We start from the raw sequence: 23,875 nt of genomic DNA on the forward strand, positions 1-23,875 counted from the left end.
ACTCGGGAAGCTACAGAACCGTCCCAATCCGGACTAGCGCGCCAAGACACAGGCCTTCTCTCACTTGACTCTCTCTCACACTGTGCAGTGCACGTACAGCTTCAACAACTTCCCTTCCCCGTCTCCATCCACCTAACAACCTCCCCCTCCTCCAATTATCACCCCACAATCCGCAGACCCCTCATAAACTCTGCACCTTTCTAACCCGCCAGACCTCAATTCATCCATTCCACCAAATCACCCCCCGAGAATCCAACACAATGGCCCGTACCAGCCCCACCGGTTTCGACCTGAACGAATTCAAGGCCGCCGCCCACCCCCGGTCGACCTGGGCCAAGAAGGACCCCTGGGCTCGCTAGTACGACCATCTTCTCCTCAAATCTGTCATTCAGCCCTTCGCAAATCGAGCATCTTTTTTTACTAACGCAGGCCCAAAAACAGCGAGGCATGGAGATACAACGGCCCCTTCAGCCGCTTCAACCGCTTCAGGAACATCTTCCCCGGTCTCGGCATCGCCACCGTCGCCTTCGCCGGCTACTGCGCCTACGAGGCCGTCTTCCTCAAGGATGACCACCACCACGGTGGCCACCACGACGAGAAGCACCACTAGAGCCGTTCGGTCTCAGCATATCACACGATGAGCGGAGCGGAGCGGGTTAGATTCGGAGTGGTTCAGTTTGAGACAGCGGGTGGTTAGTCGATTACAAAGCGTCGCGCAAAACCCTACATCAGAATCGTCGGAATCGAATGGAAGTTGCTGCGCGGGTCGTGATGGTGACAGAAAAAGAAAAAGGAAATGGGCAAAAGGGGTCCGCGGGATGGGAAACGGATACCCGAATACATCGGATTGCTGCGGAATCTGTTGTTGTTGCTGTGGAAGGAGGGAGGACAAGGATGCGCTGCTTTTCGCGACTGCGATACTATAAATCGTGTGGTTGAAGGTTGAGCGTTGCGTGGGCTTTTCTAGAGGGATGGAAAGCGGGACTCGTTGTTTTTCTGTCTAATACCTGAAGTCTCTGGCTCGCAGCTCTTTCTGTGGTGAAGAAAAGGGCGCTTGCGCGGGATGAGGCCGGGAGATAGGTTATGTACATAGATATCATGTTTCAAATTTCGTTTTTTTTTGTTCATCTGTCTTAGCCATATGTAAAATATGGTACTTGTATCTTCATTGTCGGCCAATGGGTTGATTGTGAAATAATGTTGTTGATTATGTTAAGTAGATACTAGGTAGCTGATACGGATATTGTCGTCATTAAAGTGAAGGAACCCTCGGCACAGCCAATTGTTTATCAAGCATTGGTCATCAGATATCATTCATATAAAATTAGAAGAAACCCCAACCATCCCCGATCCAAACACATTGCACACGCCTATACATGACTTTTCCAGTCTAATCATATCATGCGAAGTAAAAAGGAACCGAATACATAAAAATTACTCCTCGAACACCAAGGAGATGCCATCATCACCCGCCGTAACCACCCGCTTACCATCCTGGCTCTGCACAAACGCCATGATACCGCCAGACTGCTCGCCCTCGGGGTTTTCGATCAGGCCCAAATGACCCTTCCACTCCTTCAGCAGACCGTGTGCAGCAGCCGCGGTACCACCACGGGCGTCCCACCGTCTCACGATGCCGTCCATACCGACAGTCGTGAGCAGCCACGACTGGCTCTGCGGGACCGCAGCACCGGGACGGAGAGGCGCGGAGCCAACGCCGGGGCGGTTCTGCAGGAACTCGACCTTGACGACGGCGCCCTCGTGGGCCTCCCGGATGTGCCGGCGGACGGCGAAGCGGTGCGCGGCGTCGAAGAGGGCGATCGAGCCGTCGACGGACCCGGCCGCGAGGAGAGTCAGAGGTGGGGAGGAGAAGGACAGGGTCTCAACGCCGTCGGACTGCGCCTGCAAGGAAGCAAGAAGCGTGCCGGCCGCCGAGGCGCCGGTCTGCGCCTGCGAGGCCGCCTTGCCCTTGGCCTTGCCGGCGGCAGCACCACCCGCAGCCGCCAGACGGGGGAGCCCGACGACCTTGATGTGGCCCTCGGCACCGCCGACAGCGGCGATGGCACCACCGGGGGAGATGGCGATGGAATACAGGCCGCCGTCGACGGCGAAGCGCTGGTCCTCGGGGGTCAGGCCGACGACGGTGCTGGTGCCAGCGGCAGAGGCCACACCGGCGGCGGCGGCGACGCCAAAGACGTCGTAGACGTAGAAGCTGCCGTCCTCGGAGACGGTGCCCAGCAGGTTGCCGTCGGGGGTCCAGGCGCCCGCGGTGCAGGAGGCAGTGTGCTGGAAGAAGGTCTGGATGATGGAGATGGGCTGGGCGGCGTCGGTGTGGTCGATGCGGAAGACCCAGGCGCTACCGTCATTGGCACCGATGGCAACCACGTTCTTCTTCTCCTCGTCGCCGTTCACGTTGGGGCACACGGCCACCCAGTTGATCTCCTCGACTTCCTGCGTCTCAGCAACCAGCTCCCACGCGACGCCCGTGAGTTGGGGTGTGGAGTCCCGGTAGGCGCGCAATCTCCCGTCCAGGCCGGCCGTCACGACGTACTCGCCCTTGGGCTCGGTGAAAGCTACCGCGTTCACGGTATCCGTGTGGCCGACCAGCTGCGCCAGCGGCTGCAGAGACTCGCGCTCTTGTTTCGGTTGCGGGTTGGATTCGTAGCTCTGAGGGAGGAGAGGCCGCGCGGCATTCGGTGTTGAGTCGAAGATGTAAGCCTTGTCGTCACCGGAGCCGGTGATGACGATCTGGTTGTGGACGGGGTGCTGCGCGATGCAGAAGACCGAGTCGGTATGGCTGTCGAAGTGGGCGGCGGAGTCGTTCTCCAATGTGATTTCTTGTTCTTCGTAGGTCATAGGCTGATCCTCGTCTTCGCCGTCGGACTCCATGGGCTGATCTTCATCGCGGTGGAAGATTTCCTCGGCCTCGTCGGCCTGGATGTAGGCGTCATCGGCCTCACGGTGTTCTTGGGAGGACATGATATAGTATGCGCTGGGGGTATAAGGTGTGAGGGTGCGCAACACAAGGACAAAGCTTAGATAGAGACAAGGAAAGTAAAATCTCTTCTGCGAGAGTCAAGGAAGATATAGATATAAAGAAATCAAGAAAATTGCAATGGGAGGAAAGAGGCAAGAAGTGAGTGAGTAGGAGCAACTTATTTTTTTTCTTAGGTCCATGAATTCTCCCGGTCAACCACCCCGCTTAGAAATTCATTTGTTCCCCGCGATCCAGCCAAACACTGCAAACATCCACTGAAAGTTGCCCCGATGGTTTCTAAGCCGGCGGAGAAGGAGCCAGATCTTTCCGACTATGTGCTCTGTTGTACCTTATGAAAGGGAATTGCGAATTGCTCAATTGTAAAATATGTATCCAAATGAAATATCTACACATGACCACGTATCTAGTGATGTCTACCTCGCAAACTTCATATAGCAAAAGCTACCAATCGCTGCTCCAAGCGCACACGAAGCTCAAAGTCTCGAGCCTGCCTGTCTGCGGGCCTCCTTCTCTTGGTCGCGCAACAAACGCCGCAAGATCTTGCCACTGGGGCTCTTGGGGATGACATCGAGGAAGCGAACCCCACCCTTGAGCCATTTGTGCCGGGCCTTGTGCTCCTCAACGTACTTCTTGATCGACAGAGTCACTTCATCATCACTGCCCGTGGCGGACGGGGACTTCACTACGATCGCTTTGGGGACCTCGCCAGCGGAATCGTCGGGGATCGCAATCACAGCACAATCCGCCACGGCAGGATGCGTGAGAAGATGGGCCTCCAGCTCAGCCGGGGCAACTTGCAAACCCTATGCAGACATGACACGTCAGTGACCATGGTGCATGATAGCATAGGCAAGGGTCGAAAGCATCGCGCAACTTACTTTGACTTTGATCAATTCCTTGATGCGGTCTACAATGAAGACGTGCTCGGTCTTCTTAGGGCTCAAGCGGATGACGGCCTCGTCGCCCGTATACATCCAGCCGTCTTTGAATGTTTCCTTGGTGGCTTTATTGTTGTTCAAGTACCCCAACACCACGCTAGGGCTGCGCACGACAAGCTCTCCGGGAGTATCGTAGCTTGTAATCTCTTCGCCTTCTGGTGTTACTATCTTGGCCTCCACCCCGGGCAGGATCGTGCCGGAGGAGCCGAACCATACATCCCAAGGATGCGTGGAGGTGACAACCGTCGATGTTTCCGTCAAACCTATTGTACGATGTTAGGACGAGTCGGATGCTGGCACCTGCATCCTCTTACCGTATCCTTGTCTTATCGTCACCGTTGGATAAAGCTTCTGGAACTCCTCGGCGGTCTCCATCCCCAGCGGCGCGGCACCCGTGAAGACGGATCTGACGGCAGTGAGATCGTATTTGGCGCAAGTCTGCGCATTGCGAATCATGTTGATCAGGATCGGAGGGACCTATACAGTTCTTCGGTCAGTTTGCGGAGTCTCGTGGCCTCATCTGCGCATCACTCACCACAAACAACGAAGTGATCTTGAAATCCTGAATACAAGCCAAGAAGGAATCAAGCTCAAATCTGGGCAGCACCACCACATTATCCCCTCTCCACGGACCAGCGTGGCACATCACCACGAGGGAGTAGATATGGCTCTGCGGGAGCAAGCACATCACAACATCGGTCGGTTCACTTTGCGTTCCGGGATCCTTGCGCGAATCGCGGTAATCATGCTCGAATGCTTTGATCTGTAGTACGTTGGCGATGACGTTGCGATGTGAGATCATGACTCCTTTCTGCAAGCCACTCCAACCATTAGCCTTTTATTTTCTGCTTCTGGGACAAGGTCTGCCATCGCAGCCACCTACCGGCAACCCGGACGTGCCACTGGAATAGCACAGGAACGCTGTCCGACGAGCCCCTTCCCCAGGGCCCCAATTTAAAGCTTCAACTTTTGGCAACGACTTCCCTGCTTCTACCAAATGATCCACCGTCTTGAACTCGGCTGGAGCCTTGGCTCCCGGGGTGAGTTGTGCGGGCACCTCGAGCAAGAAGATGCGATCCCTGGGAAGACCGGCAGCATCGGCGGCTTCCAGTGCCGTCTTCAACAATGGCAAACATGTGAACAGCACAGTGGCCTTGGAGTCCTGCAGCTGATATTTGAGCTCAGCGGCCGAGTAGGCCGCATTAGCGGGACTGGCCACTCCACCTAGTCGATGCACGGCCCAGGAAAGCGTCAATGTATCGATCTAAGAAGAAGAAGCAAACGGTGTCAGCTCCCTAACCAACCTCTATCCGTTGGATCGACGTACGGTATTCACGCTGAAAATCGCCAAGGTCTTATCCCACTCGCTACCTGCATTGGGCTGCCAGTTGAATTGGCTCGAGAGCGAGCGCGCCAGATACTCGACGCGATCTACCACATCCAGCCATGAATAAGATTTGCTGGTGACTCCACAAGTGAAAGGGTTCTGCGAGTAGCCGAGAGGATTGCGGCCGTGGAGATCGGTGAGCATGAACTCAGCGAGGGAGATGCTGTCGGGGATGGGCGACAATTTGCCGGCCGATTTGGGGGGACCGAAAACCATGGTTATGGTTTCGCTCGGGGGTGGTCGCTGGTGGGAAGGGAAGTGGTTAGGGGAAATGGAGAGAGAGAGAGAAAAGAAACTAAAAGATGAGCTAAATGGAAGATGGGGAGAAGGAGCAATAAGTATACGGCCCGGGGGGGGGTCCCTTGCGGGGAAAGCTTCTCCTTATCGGCGGGAAAGCCGAGGCTTTTGTGTAACTGGGATGGATTGATTCAATTCGCAAGGAACCGGTTGGACATACTCGTGGACGGTGATTATCTGATGTGGCTGAGAGTTTCCATAAGCCTGTTCCATATTAAGGGGAAAAACGTAGACTGTGTACATCAATGCTCCAACAGCAAACATTCAGAAAGACTGAGGTATGCAAAGTGTAGTAAAATCAGTGGTGGTGAAATAACCGAGGCAGCCCGTCGTTGTTGTTGTGGTGGTGATTGTGGAGAGGGTCTTTTTGCCTTCCCCGCATTCTGCCTTGGCCGGCCGAGGCGGAGAGAGCAAAGAGAGAGAGATCGCCGCTCCCTATCTTTGGGTCCTGCACCTTCCCAAGTCCTGGTCTTACTCCTCATCATGCTCCATGACCAAGCATATGCATAGTTATTCACAACCCTGACATGAAAAAATCAATCAATCCTAATTTCGACCTCAATGGCAGTGAGCAGGTCATGACATCAAGCAATGCGGGATGCGAAAGCGTAAATCGAGCTGCCACCGTTACATCCTCCTCCACTTGCCGGTAATTCCCCCGACCGTTGCGATGATCGTCAATCATCTACCTGCCCGGATTGATCCTCCGCTTCGCTGCATGTTCGGCTTTTATTATCCAGATACTATTCTCATTCACCACAAGTACCGAACAAAGCGATCACATCAGCGACAGCAGCAGACACACCTCAATGAATCCCCCAAGGCCCGTTGCGAACCATCAACACACACATTGCTCCACTCAATAAGGCCGTCGTACATCTTCTTGACGCAGCAACATTCATCATCCTTCATCTCCCAGACATTTGGGGCTTGTATACGTCTCCCGCTCCCCTCTCGCAAAACCCACCTCATCGAACAAGACAATCACTTCATGGACCGCTGCGAAAACTGCGGCGGCGAGGGCCATCCCACCAAGGAATGCCCCGTCCCGCGCTGCTACACCTGCCTGAAGCTGGGCCACCTCGCGCGCGCCTGTCCCGACCAGATCTGTCGCAACTGCCATCAACGGGGCCACGAGGCGCGAGATTGTACGGAGACAAAACAATAAGACACGCACCCAGTGAGCATGTTCCTCATCTGTTGGATTACGATGACGTGTTGATCGGAATGGTAGATAGATCACGGCTTTTGGAGTCTTCAGGTTGCAATCAGGCTTAAATACACTCTGATGGGTTTGTCTCGCGAATCTGGGGATAATGGATAGACTGGAGTCGGGCGCATATGGTTCGGTATCGCAGAATCTCAGTTTGACCTTCAGAATCTGCGCGCTTTCCTCGTCGTGGGACTTGCAAGTTTGACTGTAGGTTCAAGTATTGATAATTCTTGGATGTATTGCCGTTGGATGAACGAAGAAATGATTCTCAATGAATGGAGCTGCTCCCTTGGCAAATGAGAATAATGTACCTAATTGAGTAACACAGTCAATGGAACAACCAAATTCTCAGACAATCTGGCAGGCTTTTGTAAAGCCGTAGCTTGGCACATAGTGTTTTCTGGCTTGAGGCGTACCATGAACGCTTCCCGCAAGAACTAACTGGAAGCCTAGGTTGAGTTCATTGAACCCTGGTAAGCACAAGAGCAGCAACAACTCCAACAAAGAACCTCGCCAGGCACAGGCACAGGCACTGGGAGGCTATGGTCAGAGCTTCACGATACACAAATAATGTTTTCCTTTTGTCTTACAAGCTCTAATCGTTTCCCACAATCAATTATGTCCAGATGTGTCGCCACAAAGAAGGGCCACAGTGAACCCTTTTGTCAGGAAAGGAATCAATAGCTTGCACCTCGCCTAACCAGCAATATAATCACACCACCCCGAATAAAACAGGATTACCTTCAGGCTAAGCCTTTCTGACGCGGGGAGACCTTCTACAAAACGACTTGATTCCATGCGGGGGTAAAACGGTCCACCGCCTGACACTCAACCGGGCACTGCAGCTTCTCCTTCCCCCTCGCGTACCGGATAAAAGCCACGCCTGCAGCATCTTACCAGCTCATACTTGGCCTAATCTCCGCAAACCACAACAAGCCATCAACATGATTTGAGTTACCCGCTATTGAATGTGTGCTGCAGGCAGTTTGCAAGCTGCGGGGAGAATCATCTATCGCCGCCCCAACACACACACCGGATGCGGCATCCGCGGCCGGCTAAATAGGGAGGGATCCCGACCGTCCGCGACACTTTTACCAATGTTATGACGCACAAATTCGACTAAAAGGCAGAGAGAGAGAGAGAGAGAGGGAGAGAGGGAGTCTCACAGGGTCGTGGATCAAATATAAATATATCCAGCGCTGGTGACTCAAGTTCTTGGACTCTAATTTCCACCTCCAGCATTCCTCGAATTCTTGTTTCCCCCTTCACCACCATGCGACAAGTGCTGCTGCCGCCGCTACTGCTGCTGCTCTTAGGGCTCGAGGCATCCGCCTCAGCCTGGGGGCCCCGGAAATTCACCACTCTAGTCACCTTTGGGGATAGCTACACCGACGATACGCGATTTGCGTACTTTTACACACACAATGACTCCGCTCCTCCGGTGGGATGGGTTGAACCAGACGTATGTTGACATACACAACCTCAATCACCCCATCCCCCAAAACTTCCCCTTCCACACATTCGTTAACTAACACCCCAAAAAAAGGCCAACATCTCCGCCTCGGGCGGCCCAACCTGGCCGCACTACGTCTCGACCTTCCACGAGGCCACCAAAAACCGGTACAACTACGCCGTCGCGGGCGCCACCTGCTCCAACGATATCGTCGCGCGCGCCTACGACCCCACGGCGGGCTACCTGTTCCCCTCCGTGCTGGACTACGAGGTGCCCGCCTTCACCGCAGACGCCGCTTACACCGACCCTAACACCAATCAAAGGTTCCTGGACATCCCCGCCGACGAAACCGTCTACGCCATCTGGATCGGCACCAACGACCTGGGGAACAATGCGTTCCTCACGGACTCGCAGCTGAACAACGCCACGCTTGTGGATTATCTGGACTGTGTGTATAGTGCGTTGGATGGGGTGTATAACGCTACCACCACCACCGGGAAATCGACGCAGACGGAGAGGGGCGCCAGCAGTGGCAGCAGAGCAGCGAAGTACTTCGTGATCATGAATGTGGTGCCGTTGCAGCTGGCGCCGCTGTATGCGACCCCCGAAAACGGCGGGGTCGGGCCGAATAATTACTGGACGGATAAGCCGGCGAATCTGACGGAGATCAGTGGCCGCATGGAGGGCCAGGTCGTCTTGGTGAATGAGGCGTTTCGATATCGGACGCCCGTCGAGGTGTTGGTGAAGAAGCGGTGGCCCGGGGTGCAGGTGGCCGTTTTCGATGTTTATTCTTTGGTGAGTTCTCTTCTCTTCCTTTCTTTTGGGATCGATGGTGGAGGGTGAGGTGAAAAAGGGGTAAGGTACAAGCTACATTGAGGTTGTTTCTATCTGCGGAAATTGGTACAGAGGCGGGTAGAGTTGAGTACTGATGCAAAGTCTCAGATCTCGGAGATCTATTACAACCCCACCCAGTATCTGAACGGGACTGCGCCGGCGAATGTCACCGGGTTCGAGTATCATTGTAATATCAATGGGACAGACTGTACCAAGTCGGACAGCCCGGATTCGTTCCTGTGGTTTGATCAGCTGCATCCGTCGGCGCGGACGGATCAGATCATCGCGGAGGAGTTTATCAAGGTGGTGAGCGGGGAGAGCCGGTTTGCCGAGTACTGGTCGTGAAAGGGGGTGAATCGGGTGGAATCTATGTTGTTTAGATGTGATAATGAGGAATGAGATTTGCTTTCTTTTGCTTAATTTGCAGTAAATAATGCTGATCACCTAGTGCAGGGACTTAATGACCGCATGAAAAACCCATTTTACTCTGGGGTGGTTAGGGAAGAAGAACCCTACGTTATGCAACTCGCAATCGATCAGCAGATTTCGAGCGGAATTATGATAAATCAAAATAACATGGTGGGAGGAGGAAGGAAATCTACTGAAAGAGTGCTACACTCAACTGTTAGTGATAAAGCTGACCGATCCCAATAGATATCCTGCGTATTCCAACTCCATGCACGACATATAATACACTCAATTGCTCTCTGAAGCTTTACACACTACCGGAGTAACCAAGAGAGGGAAAGAGTTCAAGCGCTGAAGAAAGATCGTGTCCAAAGCCCGTGCTATAACACCAATCACATCTAATTGCAAATGCGTGCTGGGATGACCCATGAAGACAAATGTGTCATGTATCAATCAATCCACTCGAGTCCTCTTCTGGGGTCGGCCATCCAGATTCAAAGCAGCAAATGTGCTTGCATTCAACCCTGGCGCCGTATGCTCCTTGATGATCTTACGAATCGCCTCCGCGATGCCCCCGCGCGATAGGTGGCGGAAATGATGCAATGATCTGAGAACGAAGGCCCTTGTCAGCGCCATAGAAGATGTAATCATCAGGAAACCCCCTGGATGCGAGCGCATTCGCGCACCGTGAGAATATCGTGGCGAGCTGTTGCCAGTTAGCAGTGAGTCAATCACGATGCAACAGCAACTTACTAGGATGCAGCCAGCCGTGATCGCTGTAAAGTGTTGGCAAGATGATGTTGCTCTCAAAGTCGACGGTTTCAAAGTACGGCCTGTCAGCCGCATCAGGCAGCTGACCGGAGCCATGGTTGTAGACATTGACCTGACCCGCAGGATTCAAGAATACATGTTTTCCTGCTGTAGGGTGTGCGTCATCCGCCCGAGGGTTTTTGGACCTGAGATGGCCAATCTGCTCTTCGATGCTCTTTTTGTCAAGGTGGGTCGCAGGCCAAGGGATGTCGGAGCAGATGGGAGAGCAAGCAGGACGACGTATGTCTGACTGTTCGAGATCCCATGATCTGGTAGCCGGACGCAGAAAACATGCACTGAGTGTCGTTTCTTCAGAAGTTCGAGAACAGCCTTTGCAAAGGAAGGAAGGTACTGCGGATGCAGAATCCCTGCTGGCTGTATACAGACCAGAAAGTCAAAGTCGTCCTCGCTGGCATTCAGCTCATCGATTATGTTCAGAAGGGGTAGGTCAAAGTCGGGGTCTTCACCACCTCCGATGACCAATGGCCGAGTCTCCGAGAAGATCAGAACTTTCGGTACGCCAGCTTTCACGTCCTGAGGAGGCAGCAATTTTCCGCGTCTCATGTGCGAAAGAACGGACGGCGGACTTTCATCATAAGTAGTTGCTGTAGGATACCTGGTCTATCATCATGATTAGATCTAGCGATGAGGGTGGGTGGGGTCAGATCTGGAGATTGCAAATTTACCTTCCAACTCATGTCCTGTTCCGAGTCGAATCCCAAACCAGCGATGATGTCAAATTCAGCCTGGGAAAAACCTTCAGCGAGTCCTAGATCCCGTGGACTAAGGTCAATGACAATAGGCTTGGACGGCGCATAACGAGGACGCTTCCATCGATCTTGACGTGAAAGTAACCCAGAATTTAGTGGCGTGATGCAAGCTGCGTTCGCATTGATTCTATCGCGGATAGCAAAGCGACAGAAGTAATCGGCACTTTGAGGTTCTGCATGCTTGGTTAGTAGGAGAAACAACGAACAGACTTGGCGCCTTATGAGACCTACCATCTGCGGTAGGGAGCAAATGCAGAACAGAGTCTTGAGATGTCAGTGCCTGGGCCTGCGTAATGTCGTCAAGAAATATGATTTCTCCATCTGACTTCTGGCCCATTGTCTCAAAATCGTGGAATTGTAGAACAAGTTCATTTTCTCGGACTGGGAGTGTGAACCTCGAAGGGAAAGCTGGGCTCGTGGGCTGAAACAAATAAAGAGACCCTAGTAATGCAATGCTCTCAGATTCGCCTGAAGGGCTATCGGTCCGGAGAATGTCATGCACCAGGAAAATATACTGTACGTTTGCTGCATGCCCACCTGAGGGTTTCAGTGTGAGTTACGAGTATTCGTCCCGTACAAATGCGTGATTGAGACGCTGGCAGGAGTATTCCCAATGGGGGACAGCGCTTGCACCAGGCAACTAGAGGACGGAAAGTCAGTATAAAATGAAGACTAGTAACAGAGCATGGAAACTGAGCTTACCTGAGATCTTCGAGGTAAACTCAGCGTCTCAAACTGCACCACAAAATTATCTGCAACCCAATCATTCCACACGATCCTTTTACCATGTTCCAGTTCACGCTCCTTTGCCCATTCTTTCATTCTTTGGGCGCAGACGGGCAGACAAGACATTGTTTCTCCGTCTCTGGTAGATCTACTGGAACCTGTTGAACCAATGGAAGGAACTACTTGAGAGCAGAGACGCCAAGGCTCATCATACTGTCTTGTAGATGTCGTTTCAGGATTCTCATCCTCGTCGGAATACATAATATCGTCTGGCTTTGCATGGAATGGGATATCGATGACTGTCGAACCAGGGCCCGAAGAGCGCGGTTCTGGAGCGATGGCATCTGGTGCCAATCCATAGATAGACACATCACGATTTGTCGCGACGAGAGGGAAGTATAACTCCTCACTGTCAAGCCCGCTGAACTGAGCCTCGTGAACATTGAACGAAGTAGTCGTCATCTGACAGCCGCAAGCAGCAACCGTGACTCCGTCTTTGGGAACGCCATCTTTCACCTTGTTGTTAGCTATTAATTCAATCAGATTTCCAGCCGTAGTAAAATTGATTGATGTGACTGACCAGTCCGAAACGAAATTTCTTCCTTCAAGTGGGAGCATGTGCTTTCACGATGAAGCGTCACAACATAGAGCAATTCGAGCCGACAATGTCGCGCAAGAACTCGCTATCTTTACACTTCCAGGAGATTCTGAGTTTGAGTGGCTGTCCTGAAAGGTTGATGGATACCATTCTTGGCATCAACAGAAGGCTATCCCTCGCTGCAAGTCGCAAAGAGCGGACAAGGTCAGGGTCAGGAGGGTTTATGACCTGTTCAAGCGTCTGCCCGTAGAGATCCTCAACCAGATGACCACAGAAGAACACACTCTGATTATCGGTGTATAGAGTACTCATTTCGTAGCCGAGACACGCTGCCGCGCCATGGGCTGTATCGGACTTCAGGTATTTGTCATGAACCTTCAAACATCGAGTATCTCTACTGACAAAGACGGTCATGTTCTTATCTTCAGTGGTGACATACTCAGTCGACAGTGCCCGAGTTGCCGAATGCATGGCCAAGCAAGCTGCTAAGCCCCGCTGTATATGCCTTGAGAATTGCGTGGAATGCTGCGTTGAGGCCTTCAAACTCTTGAAACAATGTTCTATCTCTTCTTCGGGCGTTCGTACAAGATTGTGAGTCCTCAAAATCTGCCAAGTCTTCTTCGGTAGCCCAGCTGGCTTCCGTCGAAGATGTGTGATTATTGTATTAGTATCCTAGTCAAAGCTATGGTTTTAGCGACGGTCATAAAGCAACGTAGATGAAGTTCATACTGTTTCCTTCAAGCCGGGACAATAGTAGAACCTCCCACGGCTGGTTTCTGCGGGCCTCTTCCAAATGGCCTCAGCTGTGGATTTCGCTACACATTTCTCTACTAAGGTGACATCCGCGTAGTCGAAATCACGCTCGAACAAGTCTTGGTAGTGAGAACATATATACCAAAAACCCGGATCAAGAGCAGACTTGGAGCTTGAGCAGGAGTCTTAGTCATCTTCTGAACTACTGGGGCTTGAGCAGGACACAGAATCATCTTCTGAAGCCATGGTTGTTGAGTTTTCCGGACACTTCAAGAAGAACAACGACCTGGAGTCTGGAAGACTAGACTCAGAGGATGGGTTGAGAAGATGAATTGAGAGACATTGGGTTATGAAAGCTGACAGAAGGTGAAGGGTCAGGAGAGGAAGCAGACGGCGGAAGAAGTTGGCGCCTTGGTGAAAGGCAAGATATAAGCGGAGTAAAGTGAGAGTGAAGGGCTTGATATCCGCCTTTGGCTAGAGGCGTGGATGCTCTCCCCTTATTCAAACCTTTAGCGCCGTTAAAGTCGAAGCTTCAAATGAGCTGACAGAGCCTTTCTGGTTGCTCTTATAATTATTACAAAAGCAGCGTCTCAAACTGTTACTAATCACCATGCTCATTATAAGCCCTTGGTTGCAAGTGGTGCACACTTTTTTCCATCCATTCCGGTAGTGCAACAAAAGCCATCTGACAAACAAAGTGTTCTTCCCTCGCGAAGGAGTTTATTAAGGTGGTAAGTAGAAAGAATCGGTTTGCCGAGTATTAGTTGCAAAAAGAATAAAGCAGATAGAATCTATATTATTTAGGTATAATAATAAAGAATAGGATTTGTTTTTATTTATTTACTGTACAGTAAGTAAGTCTAGTTACTCAATATAGAAATTAGTTAACTGTATAAAAGACTTACTCTAAGTAGTCAGGAAAGAAGAATCCTATCTCATATATTTTATGATTGATTGACAGATTTTGAGCAGAATCTCAATAAATAACAGAATAATAAAGTAGTAAAACAAAGAAAATATTTTTCAAGAAGAGTACTAAACTTAGTTATTAGTAGTGAAGCTAACCAAATCTAATAGTTAATTTATATATTACAATGTTTCATATAATAAATAATACATCTAATTATTCTCTGATATGTTTCAGACCACCAGAATATCCTGAGGATATCGTGACGAGCTGTTCCCGGTTCGCAGTGAGTCTCTCTATGAATAGAATCCTCAGTTATTTATATCATTATCTTTTGTAGCCTCACAACAATCTATGCTAATTTATTGAAAGGCTTTATGTCTTGAGAATTAGGAGAGGAGTTCTGCACGTCTAGCAATATGCATAAGGATAGAAAGAATCCAATGTTGATTGTAATTCAGAACAGAAAAGTTCGACCAAGCAGAAAAAGTCCCAACTCCTAACAGAATGAGAGACGAGCAATGGACGCTTTCAAAGTCAAACTAACTAGAATGCGGCTCAGCCAACGCAGTCGCAGGGCCTTCGTCACTCACCACTCTAGCAAAAGCAATAACTTGTGGTGACTGAGGTATATATGTTTTCTCGAGCCGATCAAGCCGAATCCATCTCCAGCAACCAACTTGCAACGTCACATTCTACCACAAAAACCTCTTCCTGAATCCAGCTCCGTCAACCACACTTGCAGATTTCTTCTCTGGTCTCGACCTGCCAAATGCCATGTGGTCAGATTGGATACATCCTCCAAGACAACAAGCAAGTATGCGCAAGAGAAAAAAAGACTCACCTTATGTGCACTCTCAACATCTGCAATCCCGTGGAGGCGTCTCACTCAGCGATCCGCCTCCGCTCCGAGTCCTGAATCCCCTCTATCAATGCTAGCAGAAGCCAGGTCGGCATCATCAAAATATTCGCAAGCCACGGGGCCCGTTTGTTACGATCAAACGCCACCATACTTGCAGCAACGGCAGTAAGAAACAAAAATCGAAGCATATGACACCAGAACACTGCCTCTATTTTCCACAACGGAGTTGACGACAGTAGCCTTCTTAGTACTGCGCTCTCCTCTTTTTCAACCTCCTGCTGCTGCTGCTGCTGCTGCTGCTTCTTTGCCTCATCTATTAGGTGGGTGACAACGGAGCCTGGGCCATCGAAGCTGAACCAAAATTTATGGAGATAGGCGAGATTAGCCAGCGCTCGCTGGCGTATACTGAGGGAACGACCCAGTCGCCAGCGATACCACACATATAAATGATAAATGCTAGTGGCCCAACATGCGATATCCATGATTAGGATGTGAACAACGATCTGCCAGTCAATCTTCATCCACTTTTTAGAGGGGGGGTGGTCGGCGTGGCCAGGGTGGTTATAGATTGCTGGTGGTGGGTAGACCTTCCACCAGATGCAAGCCCCTAACCAGGCGGCGGCATGCAAGATCTCGAAGAAGAAGAAGATTCTCCAGGGGCCCAGCTCTCTTAGCAGGTCTCGGCCCTTGGCTGTCCACATACTTAAAAAGCGCCATATGAGGATGTAGTGCGATGGTCTGATTGTGCGTGGTAGAAAATCAGAGCAGAGATGACACACATTGAAGAACGATGAAAGCAAAACAAACCTTCAGACTTTATATGGTGGGGACTTAGAATGGACATCATAATGACCAAACCTCAAATGACTCACATACGTCAGGACACGGGGGTAGATTCCGTTCGTATTCGCTTGATGGCACTCTGCAAAAACAAATTCTTTCACTAAGTATCCTTAAAGCTTGTTGAACTGATACTAATCGTCATGCTCATTATAAACTCTTAGTCGCAAGTGGCGTACACCTCCTTCAATCCATTCCAACGGTGCAACAAACGCCATCTGACTCCAAGAAAACAAAGTATTCTTTCCCCCGAAGACAAACACCTCAAACCTGCCAGCAAATAAACCATCGATCCAAACGCGACTTCCACCAACAACATCCGTCTGGATCGTGATCAGACTTCCCAGCGGCACAGTCACCGGCTCATGTGTGGAGGTCGTCTCGTTGACCCATATACGACCTGGATACGCAGGATCATATCCATCGGCCTCGGACACAGACCGGAGAGGATATTCCCAGCCGTCCGACATGAAGGTCAAAGAACCATCGGATCCTAGCTTGAGCGTCGCATCGTCGGAGGACAAAGTAAACGGACCCGTTATGCTCAGCTCTAGCGAATAGTTCATCCCTTTACTCCCATATCCCAAGTGATGTTTTGTCGTGGCATTCTCGTCCATTGCATCCCAGCTGAATAGTACTTCTCCATCTAGCTCCATCTCTCCAGAAAGTCGCCGATCCAGATTCTGCGCCACCGCCTTCGCAGTCAGCACGCGCATAGACTCCGACAAGCTCGATAGATCCAGCTCCTGCCCACGGTTCCCCGCCCACACACGAGACGCGAAGGTTGGGATACCGTCACGAAGAGCATAGTATGCCTCCAGCTGCGTCGTCGCGTCAGGACCATTGTCATTCCAGGCTGCGATGATGGCTCCCTGGACACGCCTCGGATCGGGTTGGTTCGTGAGATTGTATGGGTTAAACAACGGTGGAGTCCATTGCAGGCCGTTGCTCTCCCCAAAATTTAGCAATCGAGTATTATTCAACGAGGGTGGATATGGAGCGGGAAAGATGGGCATGTGGTCGTTTTTCAGGGTCATGTATGCCCACCAATCTTCGGAATTGATCAACTCATAGCCATCCCTTGCAAGGCTAACGGGATCCGACTGTCCATACTGCCAGTGCTGGATAATGACATTTTTGGAGATGTTGCGGGTGTTGGACGGCTCGTAAGTTCCCCAGATGCGAACCTTCTTGCCGGCAGTCTCATTGATGAAGGCAGCCATCTCATTCACGAAGTCAATGTAATGGTCCGCCAATGCCGAGTCGTACTCATCCGCCCCAATATGGACTTCCTTTGTTTGAAACCACGGCAAAAACTCCGTCCATATCGACTTGATTAGCGCCAGTGTATCCGGGTGCGTCAAATTGAGCAGATCCTTCTGCTCCAACGCCAGCTCCGGCTTCCACTTGGTGATTGACAGAGAATGGCCGGGTGCCTCAATCTCAGGAATCACGGTCACTCCACGCTGCGCGCAATGATACTGGAAGTCCTCAAACTCAGCCCGTGACAGTGACTCATTCGGCCTCTGCACCAAGCCCTGCAACTCCGCGCTTTCGGGCCGTAGGGAGAATTGGGAATAAACTTCATACCACGTCTCATTATGTCCACGATTCAACGGGTAGTTGTCACTGCTGTGGTAGTGGAACTCGGACAGCTTGAAGAACGAGGCGTACGTGCACAAGTCCTTGAGAAATCCGAGAGAGTACCATTTCCGACCCGCATCGAGAAGAACCCCCCGCGTGACCGATGAAGGCGCGTCAAGGGTCCGTCCGGCTGGGACGATCCCCCCGTCGTGGACCAGCAGCTGCTGGAGAAATGTTCGCGTTCCCCACCACATCCCTCGAGCACCAGAGCCGTGAATGTATGCCCGGCCAGCACTGAAGACGAGCTCATAACCTTCTTCGGTCGGCTCCTTGTTCTCATAAGTCAAGTTGGCCTGCTGAACGTCCACACTGTCCAGAAATATTCCTGTTTCAGTGTCAGGGAACGCGTCTACCGTATGAAGCACCCAAGACGTGTTCGTCACTGCCTGCAGGTCCTGACGGAAGGTCTCTGCAAAATCCCCAGCAGAAGGAGGAATCAATGTCAAGCCATTGTCATCCCGACAAACTGCAAAACTGCTGGTGATGAAAATTTTTCTTTCGATTGCTTTGATGTCGAATCCATCTTCAGATAGTCCAGTTGCATTCCATGTGACAGGAGGAAGAACCTGAAAAGCACACGCAACCGCGGCCAGATAGGAAGAGGCCACCAGCTTCATGACGTGAAATAGCAGCCATCAATCAAACTCCCGCTGTAGAGGTGAGTTCCATGAGAAGAGAACATAGCAAGCCGGGTCGACAGTAAACAATTATCTGAAGGAATTCCTAGAGTGGGGGTAACACCGCGCCCGAGGCGTTACATTTCGATGCGGGGGATAAACAATGCATCCTACGGGGCTGATTTATTGCATTACAAAAACGATCCCCCAAATCTCGATCGTTCATACGCCAAGAGATAAGGAATGTGGTCGCAGTGTGCACAACCGTGAGAACAGCTGGCCAGACCAGTTTTCAATGCCACAGTGAGCCTCTTGCTGTCGTTATCAATTCTTCTTCATATTGCCATGTTCCTTCTAGCTGTGAAAAGGCCGTATCTCTGGTGGGCTTAGGTTTTTTTTTTTTTTTTTTTTTTTTTTTTTTCGCATCGGCTTCCACCACACGATCCCTTGCTTGACCCGCCCGAACTATCGGCCTCTCATCGAATCCTTTTATTACATTTAGCATCGAAATGGGCATTCAGAAAAACAGATTCAGGTATATTCATTTACGGAAGGAGTGAACAAGGCATAAAGCAGGCCGGAAGATGACGGTCACAACCCGACTCTCCAAGCCAGCGAGCGGATCAACGCCGCAACGAGAAGATTCTGTTCAAATCTTGTCCTTAAATGGATACGTTTATTACTTTCTATTCTCTTTGGAACGGGTTTCTTCAACGAGTAACTCAGATTCTGTAGATATCCGTCTCGATCTTTTTGGGATAACTGAGAGGCCTGCCATCCTCGATGCGAAGTCGGGCTAGTGCCGCGACATCAGGACGGCTGTCACAAGCAAGCATCAGCACTGTAGAACTAGCAAGGCAAGGGTTATAGGCATACGACAACTATAAACTTACCAGCTAAGAATAAAACCACCACGAATGATTTTAGCTCTCAAGTGAAAACCGAGTTATTTATGTATGATAAGGAAGACCACACTAATCAGGCATGTTTCCCAGACAATATTCCCAGAAATTGGCAGAGGTTGGGAGAAACTTAGGGAGACACCAAAACTGAATTTTAAGTGCTATGGGATCTAAAGTAGTATTGAAACCTATGGTAAAAGTAACCTGCCTGCCTGCCTGCCTCCTGACCCCCATGAAGTACTCAAACATCCTTTTGACGAGGAGAAAAGGTGCTCATTTCTCTGCCCAAGGATCCCCCGCGATTCTCGAAGCGCGCTCAGCAGACTCGTGGGCCGTCGTGTTCTCCTCATGGAAGGGATGGTGACTGTTTTGGTATAGTTACCACCAATAATGGATTCCGTACGTGGCTGTATCAATTTGTACAGACTTTAGACATCAGTATGTAGCTGTAGGCTTTCTACCTTCAGAGACTGAAGGTTGACATAAATCTTCTACACAACAAGTCGCCTGACTTGTCCAAACTCGCGCTAGAAGTACAGAAGAGTAGTGCATGATATTGCCCGCATCGTCAAAATTTCTGCGGAATACTAGTGATTACCAAGGTACAACAAACCGGCGCGAATTCCGACCGCAGTTTATTCACGTTTGACCGAGGCGGAGAAGCATTTCTGGACGAAGGATCTCAAGCGACTTCAAGCTGTTCAAAAACGAGGATACTCCGTGTGCAGGCGGGTGATGGCGAAACCTTAGAAAACCAGGTCGACTCCTTGCTGACTTATGATGAAGGGATGAGGTAGTATCGTATGTATCCAGCCCAGGAACCGGAGCCCGAACTGGTGTCGCAGCTGAAAGAGACACGATCTTTCAGCATCTTTGCTTCCACATCCAGGTCATCAAAGATGTGGACGACAGCAAACAGCTCATCACCCACCAGTGTTGCGGTTTTGCCCCTTTTTCAGGGCTTTTGCAATCTCCTTTGCAGGCCAGCCAACCTCACGGTTCCCTTCCATGATGCTGCTCCCCACCCGCAGCGGTCAAAGGGCACAATATACTCGTTGTTTTTGATTCATGGAGCATCTTGCTACTATGTAGGCCGCCTGTGTTTATCTCCAAGGTCGACTGATTTCAATTTCCACACGGCGGATATGATATACCTTCGAAAACCTGCCAACTCTGTACTGACGACTTCAGTAGTACGAATGGCGCCACCATTTGTCGTAGTCTTATGTGCGGGTCCAGAGGGACGGGACTCATAGAGTCGCTCACGAGGGCAGATTTTGACATCTGAGCAATTTTTCTCCGGTGTCTAAGGGAACGGGCAATGGGCGACTTCCTCTGAAATGCTCTGCGAATGCTCATGTGCTAGCATTGATCTTCCGTGCCCGATGGTCAACCGAATTGAGGTGATTCCACTACCACGGAAGACCGAAATTTCGGTGTATCCTCAATGGCATTAATTGCCCTTTCAATCGACTTCCTTTATGTGGCCGTGGTTTCCATCGTCATGGCTGTCGAGGGTGCCAGTGCACATGAAGAATGAACACGATTGCGTGCCAGGTACCGCCGATTTTAGCGGACGCCATCATCAAGGCCGATTTGTGGCCAGCTTATTGACAGTGGAATCCCTGCCAAATCTGGAGGATGAGGACATTGCAAGGGTCTCCCTTGGATCGGGGCTTTTTTTCTGGTTCACTATGCCCAGATTTTCGCAAGCCTCTGTATGGTCATCATCATACTGATTGTCTGTCCCATCGGAGTCGGCGGTGTTGAAAATCCTGCCTCAGAAAATATCTCCTCTTTCTTGTCTTTCGCCGGGATTCGATATTCTGGGTTAATTTATATTGATTCCGTAGCTTCCATTATTGCTTCTCTTTTGGGATCTCCACGAGAATCGATTCTTGCTTCAGTGGACATAGTATGCGAGAGAATCAAGATGGTGAAAAACAGTGAAAATGGCGCATTTGCAAAGAACCGGATCTACCATTCGAAGGGCTACAACATAAATGACGAGCGTGACGAGAACATGAATACTGATCACTGCGAGGGAAAGCTCTTAGCGCATCGGGCGGCCAGCAGTGAATTGAAAATTTGAGCAGCGGACTTGAGAATCCCCAAATGCCTTAGTGTCCCGAAGTAGCTGATGTTCCGGGACTCGCGTTGGATAGTGCTCACAAAGAACATACCATCCTTTATACTTGCATATCATGCAATTCGAAGACAAACGTTCGGCCGAACGGAACCCGGTTTACTCAGAATCTTCCTTCGGTGTCAAAGTTACCGGGATAGTTTGTGGCTCTCTCATGTGCCGTTAAGAGCTTAACAGCTAGGTAAACTCAGCAGTCGGACATACGCACTCCGTATGGTGGCCAAGTTTGCAGATGGCGATTGTTTGATGATGGCTTCTCAAATGGACCTTTTGTGCCCCATGGACTGTTCCGGGGAATCTCCGCGTTACAATCCCACCACGCTGATGATTATGAATTTGCAGTCTTTCTGTTTCTTGCTCAATGAGGTTTGTAATATTGAGCGCAGTAAATGAGAAGTCCTGCGGAAGCAAAGGAGTGCGGGAAACGCTGTTCATGCTGACATCGAACAAGATCATTACCGGTTTCTCTAGTGAGAACCTCCACACCAGTAGTCTTAGATCCGCGCTTCCGTAGCTTCCGAACTTTGCCAGCGCTCAGTTGATAGTCTCATCAAGAATGATGCATCTCTTGACCAAGACGGTGGAGCCAAGCTGATCGCAGCTGAGGGCTCATAACCTGTTGATGAAATAGTGGATTTGTGAGTGGACTCAAGCTTTAGTCGAAGTGACTCACATGCAGTGACCACAAGAACTTTTGGCCGAAGTCAGATCACCGCACTGTGGCAGCCAAGTGCCATGCTTGTACTCGCAAATTTCCGCTTCTCAATTCTCACGATCTTGACTGCTTTCTGTTTGCGATCTCTTGTTTTGTCCTGTTCAGCGTCGAAGCTGGCTTACTTCCCCGCTGTGGTTCTGCGTGTAGACCGACGTCTGAGAAACTGAAAGTTCAAACCACGTGTATCTCAATGGGCTACAACCAGACCAGTGCATGCCTGGTTGATATTTCTGAGCGCAAGGCTTAGCATCTCTGTGACGAGCATAACAGCAGCCACCTTGTTGCACTCATGCAAGTACGCCAGTCGGTAGGATTGACTCCAGTAAAGAAACCGGTCAGCTCTAGTCAAAATGATTGATCTCACAGCATAAAGTGCAGCACTCATGGACGATCATGGCGTTCAGATCCAGCCTCTCAACGCGATCGTACTGTGTTAGGACAACGCCCGCAGCCTCGTGCCTGCCCATATCACTACATCTCTTGTTAGCTCCGCTCCACATCTTGATCATGGCAGTTAGCGTACTTACTATCACCTTCCAGCCCGGTCTGAACTTCGATGGGTATAGGCTTGGTACTCGGTTTGTGGTTTGAGCAGTAATCTGCCTCCTGTAAAATCGCTCGTTGGGTCATGTTGCAAAGGATACAGAAGTAGCCCATTCATCTTCCTGCCTGTCTCAAAGGTGTAAAGTCTCGGCTGCATCACAACACTGCAGTTGGCCTGCTGGTTGTTCGCATGCTGCACGACGGCATATTACGAGAAGTCGACGCCCGCCATTCTACCGCGCTGCGGCATCACTCAGCTATTCCCAATGCGCCACTGGGATTTTTCTCTGGTCCGTGGGATGAGCTCAGCGCGTTGAACCCTTTCCAAACCAGGAGATTATCGCCTTGAAGAGGTTCTTGATCATCCAATCTAGCACGGAGGCCAGCAGCTGCCTCAGCGTTTGGTCATCGTAGCTCAGCCGCCAGCTACCACAAAGTAACCAGAGAACCTAGAGAAAATCTAGCCGGACAAACAACTTTCAGCCATCTGATTGATCCGTGCGTCATATTGCAGACTAGCACTGTGTCGTTTGATCGATTGCAATGCGCCATGGTAGGTGAATTTGTCCTCATGGCCCGACGGAAGAATCAGTCGACGGCTCAGATTTCTCTGCGATAATGTCCAAACCGTCCGCATCATAATCGTAGGTAAAGTCCTTCCTAGAGGGGTATAGTTCTGCTACTAGCCCATTGGTGTCGAGATTCGCTTGGTCTTAGCCTGTCTCTGCCCGGCGATGGTCCCGTCGCTATTGGACTACCGCATAGCACATGCGTACAGTATCTCGGAAACAAGTTGAATGTTAGATTCCGCGGCCTGTAAACAATCGTACGCGACTTGGAGATCCAGGCCTTCCCAATGGTCCCTTCTGTGTCAAAGTCGCCAGACCAACACTGGTATTGTGTTCTTGGGAGCGAACCTTCCAATAACCACACAACTCCAAATCTTGCCAAGTCGAGTTTTGAGCTGCGACCAGGCCTTCTCCTTTTGACAGTGAGATCCCAGGACTATCCTGTCACTGTAGTCTGGCGTCTTTGTTCTGAGGAGAACTTCTATGGTCGCTGTTTTTGTGCACATTGGCGGGCGTCCTGTCGTTCGCGATGCATGCGCCGTGGTGTCCATAAGGCCAGAGTATAGATCGCCCGTAACCCGTCCTGGTTCCATTCAAGCGATACTAGCTGATAGGACGTGGTACCGCTCGTTGTATGCGTTTCTGAGCTCTGTCTGCCCGGAAGACGAGATCGTCAGACTCCGCTGTGAAGAGTTGGTTCCTTAGGAGGCTTAGCACGTACCTTGGCCATTTGAAGAACACTCTGAATCTAATTCTCATCGCATAGGATTCCCTTGCGAAGCTGGGCCGGATTCTAAACTGAGTTCACGCACTGAACTACACGAAAGGGACGGGGTGAAAGATCGGTTGCAGCTCTCGCGACCTGGCAGGGACTGCACGACTTTCAGGGAGGATTCTGGGAGGATTGCCGCGCACACTCTGACAGATCAAGGAAGCGTTGTGTAG

The 23,875-nt window shown here is 50.7% G+C and overlaps 6 protein-coding genes across 6 annotated transcripts; 3 read left to right on the forward strand and 3 right to left on the reverse strand.

The window, feature by feature from the left end:
- Window positions 1-260: 260 nt before the first annotated feature.
- ASPACDRAFT_46399 (NADH dehydrogenase [ubiquinone] 1 beta subcomplex subunit 3) lies at window positions 261-610 on the forward strand (the record flags this gene model as incomplete). The annotated part of the gene is made up of 2 exons (XM_020201774.1): window positions 261-358; window positions 442-610. The coding sequence occupies 2 exons, from the start codon at window positions 261-263 to the stop codon at window positions 608-610; spliced, it is 267 nt and encodes an 88-aa protein (XP_020053211.1).
- A 716-nt stretch (window positions 611-1,326) lies between these two features.
- On the reverse strand, window positions 1,327-3,162 carry ASPACDRAFT_1905713 (WD40 repeat domain-containing protein). The gene has a single exon (XM_020198819.1). The coding sequence runs from the start codon at window positions 2,977-2,979 to the stop codon at window positions 1,435-1,437; it is 1,545 nt and encodes a 514-aa protein (XP_020053212.1). The 5' UTR covers window positions 2,980-3,162; the 3' UTR covers window positions 1,327-1,434.
- Window positions 3,163-3,335: 173 nt separating this feature from the next.
- On the reverse strand, window positions 3,336-5,720 carry ASPACDRAFT_124843 (acyl--CoA ligase). The gene is made up of 6 exons (XM_020196752.1): window positions 5,264-5,720; window positions 4,820-5,200; window positions 4,472-4,747; window positions 4,251-4,413; window positions 3,877-4,199; window positions 3,336-3,801 (listed from the first exon to the last, which is right to left on the reverse strand). The coding sequence occupies exons 1-6, from the start codon at window positions 5,537-5,539 to the stop codon at window positions 3,472-3,474; spliced, it is 1,749 nt and encodes a 582-aa protein (XP_020053213.1). The 5' UTR covers window positions 5,540-5,720; the 3' UTR covers window positions 3,336-3,471.
- A 299-nt stretch (window positions 5,721-6,019) lies between these two features.
- On the forward strand, window positions 6,020-7,187 carry ASPACDRAFT_124848 (uncharacterized protein). The gene has a single exon (XM_020196753.1). The coding sequence runs from the start codon at window positions 6,219-6,221 to the stop codon at window positions 6,786-6,788; it is 570 nt and encodes a 189-aa protein (XP_020053214.1). The 5' UTR covers window positions 6,020-6,218; the 3' UTR covers window positions 6,789-7,187.
- A 779-nt stretch (window positions 7,188-7,966) lies between these two features.
- On the forward strand, window positions 7,967-9,520 carry ASPACDRAFT_124849 (SGNH/GDSL hydrolase family protein). The gene is made up of 3 exons (XM_020196754.1): window positions 7,967-8,295; window positions 8,380-9,081; window positions 9,229-9,520. Exons 1-3 carry the CDS (start codon window positions 8,107-8,109, stop codon window positions 9,463-9,465), a joined length of 1,128 nt encoding a protein of 375 aa, XP_020053215.1. The 5' UTR covers window positions 7,967-8,106; the 3' UTR covers window positions 9,466-9,520.
- A 6,408-nt stretch (window positions 9,521-15,928) lies between these two features.
- On the reverse strand, window positions 15,929-18,055 carry ASPACDRAFT_1890732 (beta-N-acetylhexosaminidase; the record flags this gene model as incomplete). Its single annotated transcript, XM_020198584.1, has 1 exon — window positions 15,929-18,055. One exon carries the CDS (start codon window positions 18,053-18,055, stop codon window positions 15,929-15,931), a length of 2,127 nt encoding a protein of 708 aa, XP_020053216.1.
- Between the last annotated feature and the right edge of the window lie 5,820 nt (window positions 18,056-23,875).

This window comes from Aspergillus aculeatus (assembly GCF_001890905.1).
Source record: "Aspergillus aculeatus ATCC 16872 unplaced genomic scaffold ASPACscaffold_15, whole genome shotgun sequence".
NCBI classification, from domain to species: domain Eukaryota; kingdom Fungi; phylum Ascomycota; class Eurotiomycetes; order Eurotiales; family Aspergillaceae; genus Aspergillus; species Aspergillus aculeatus.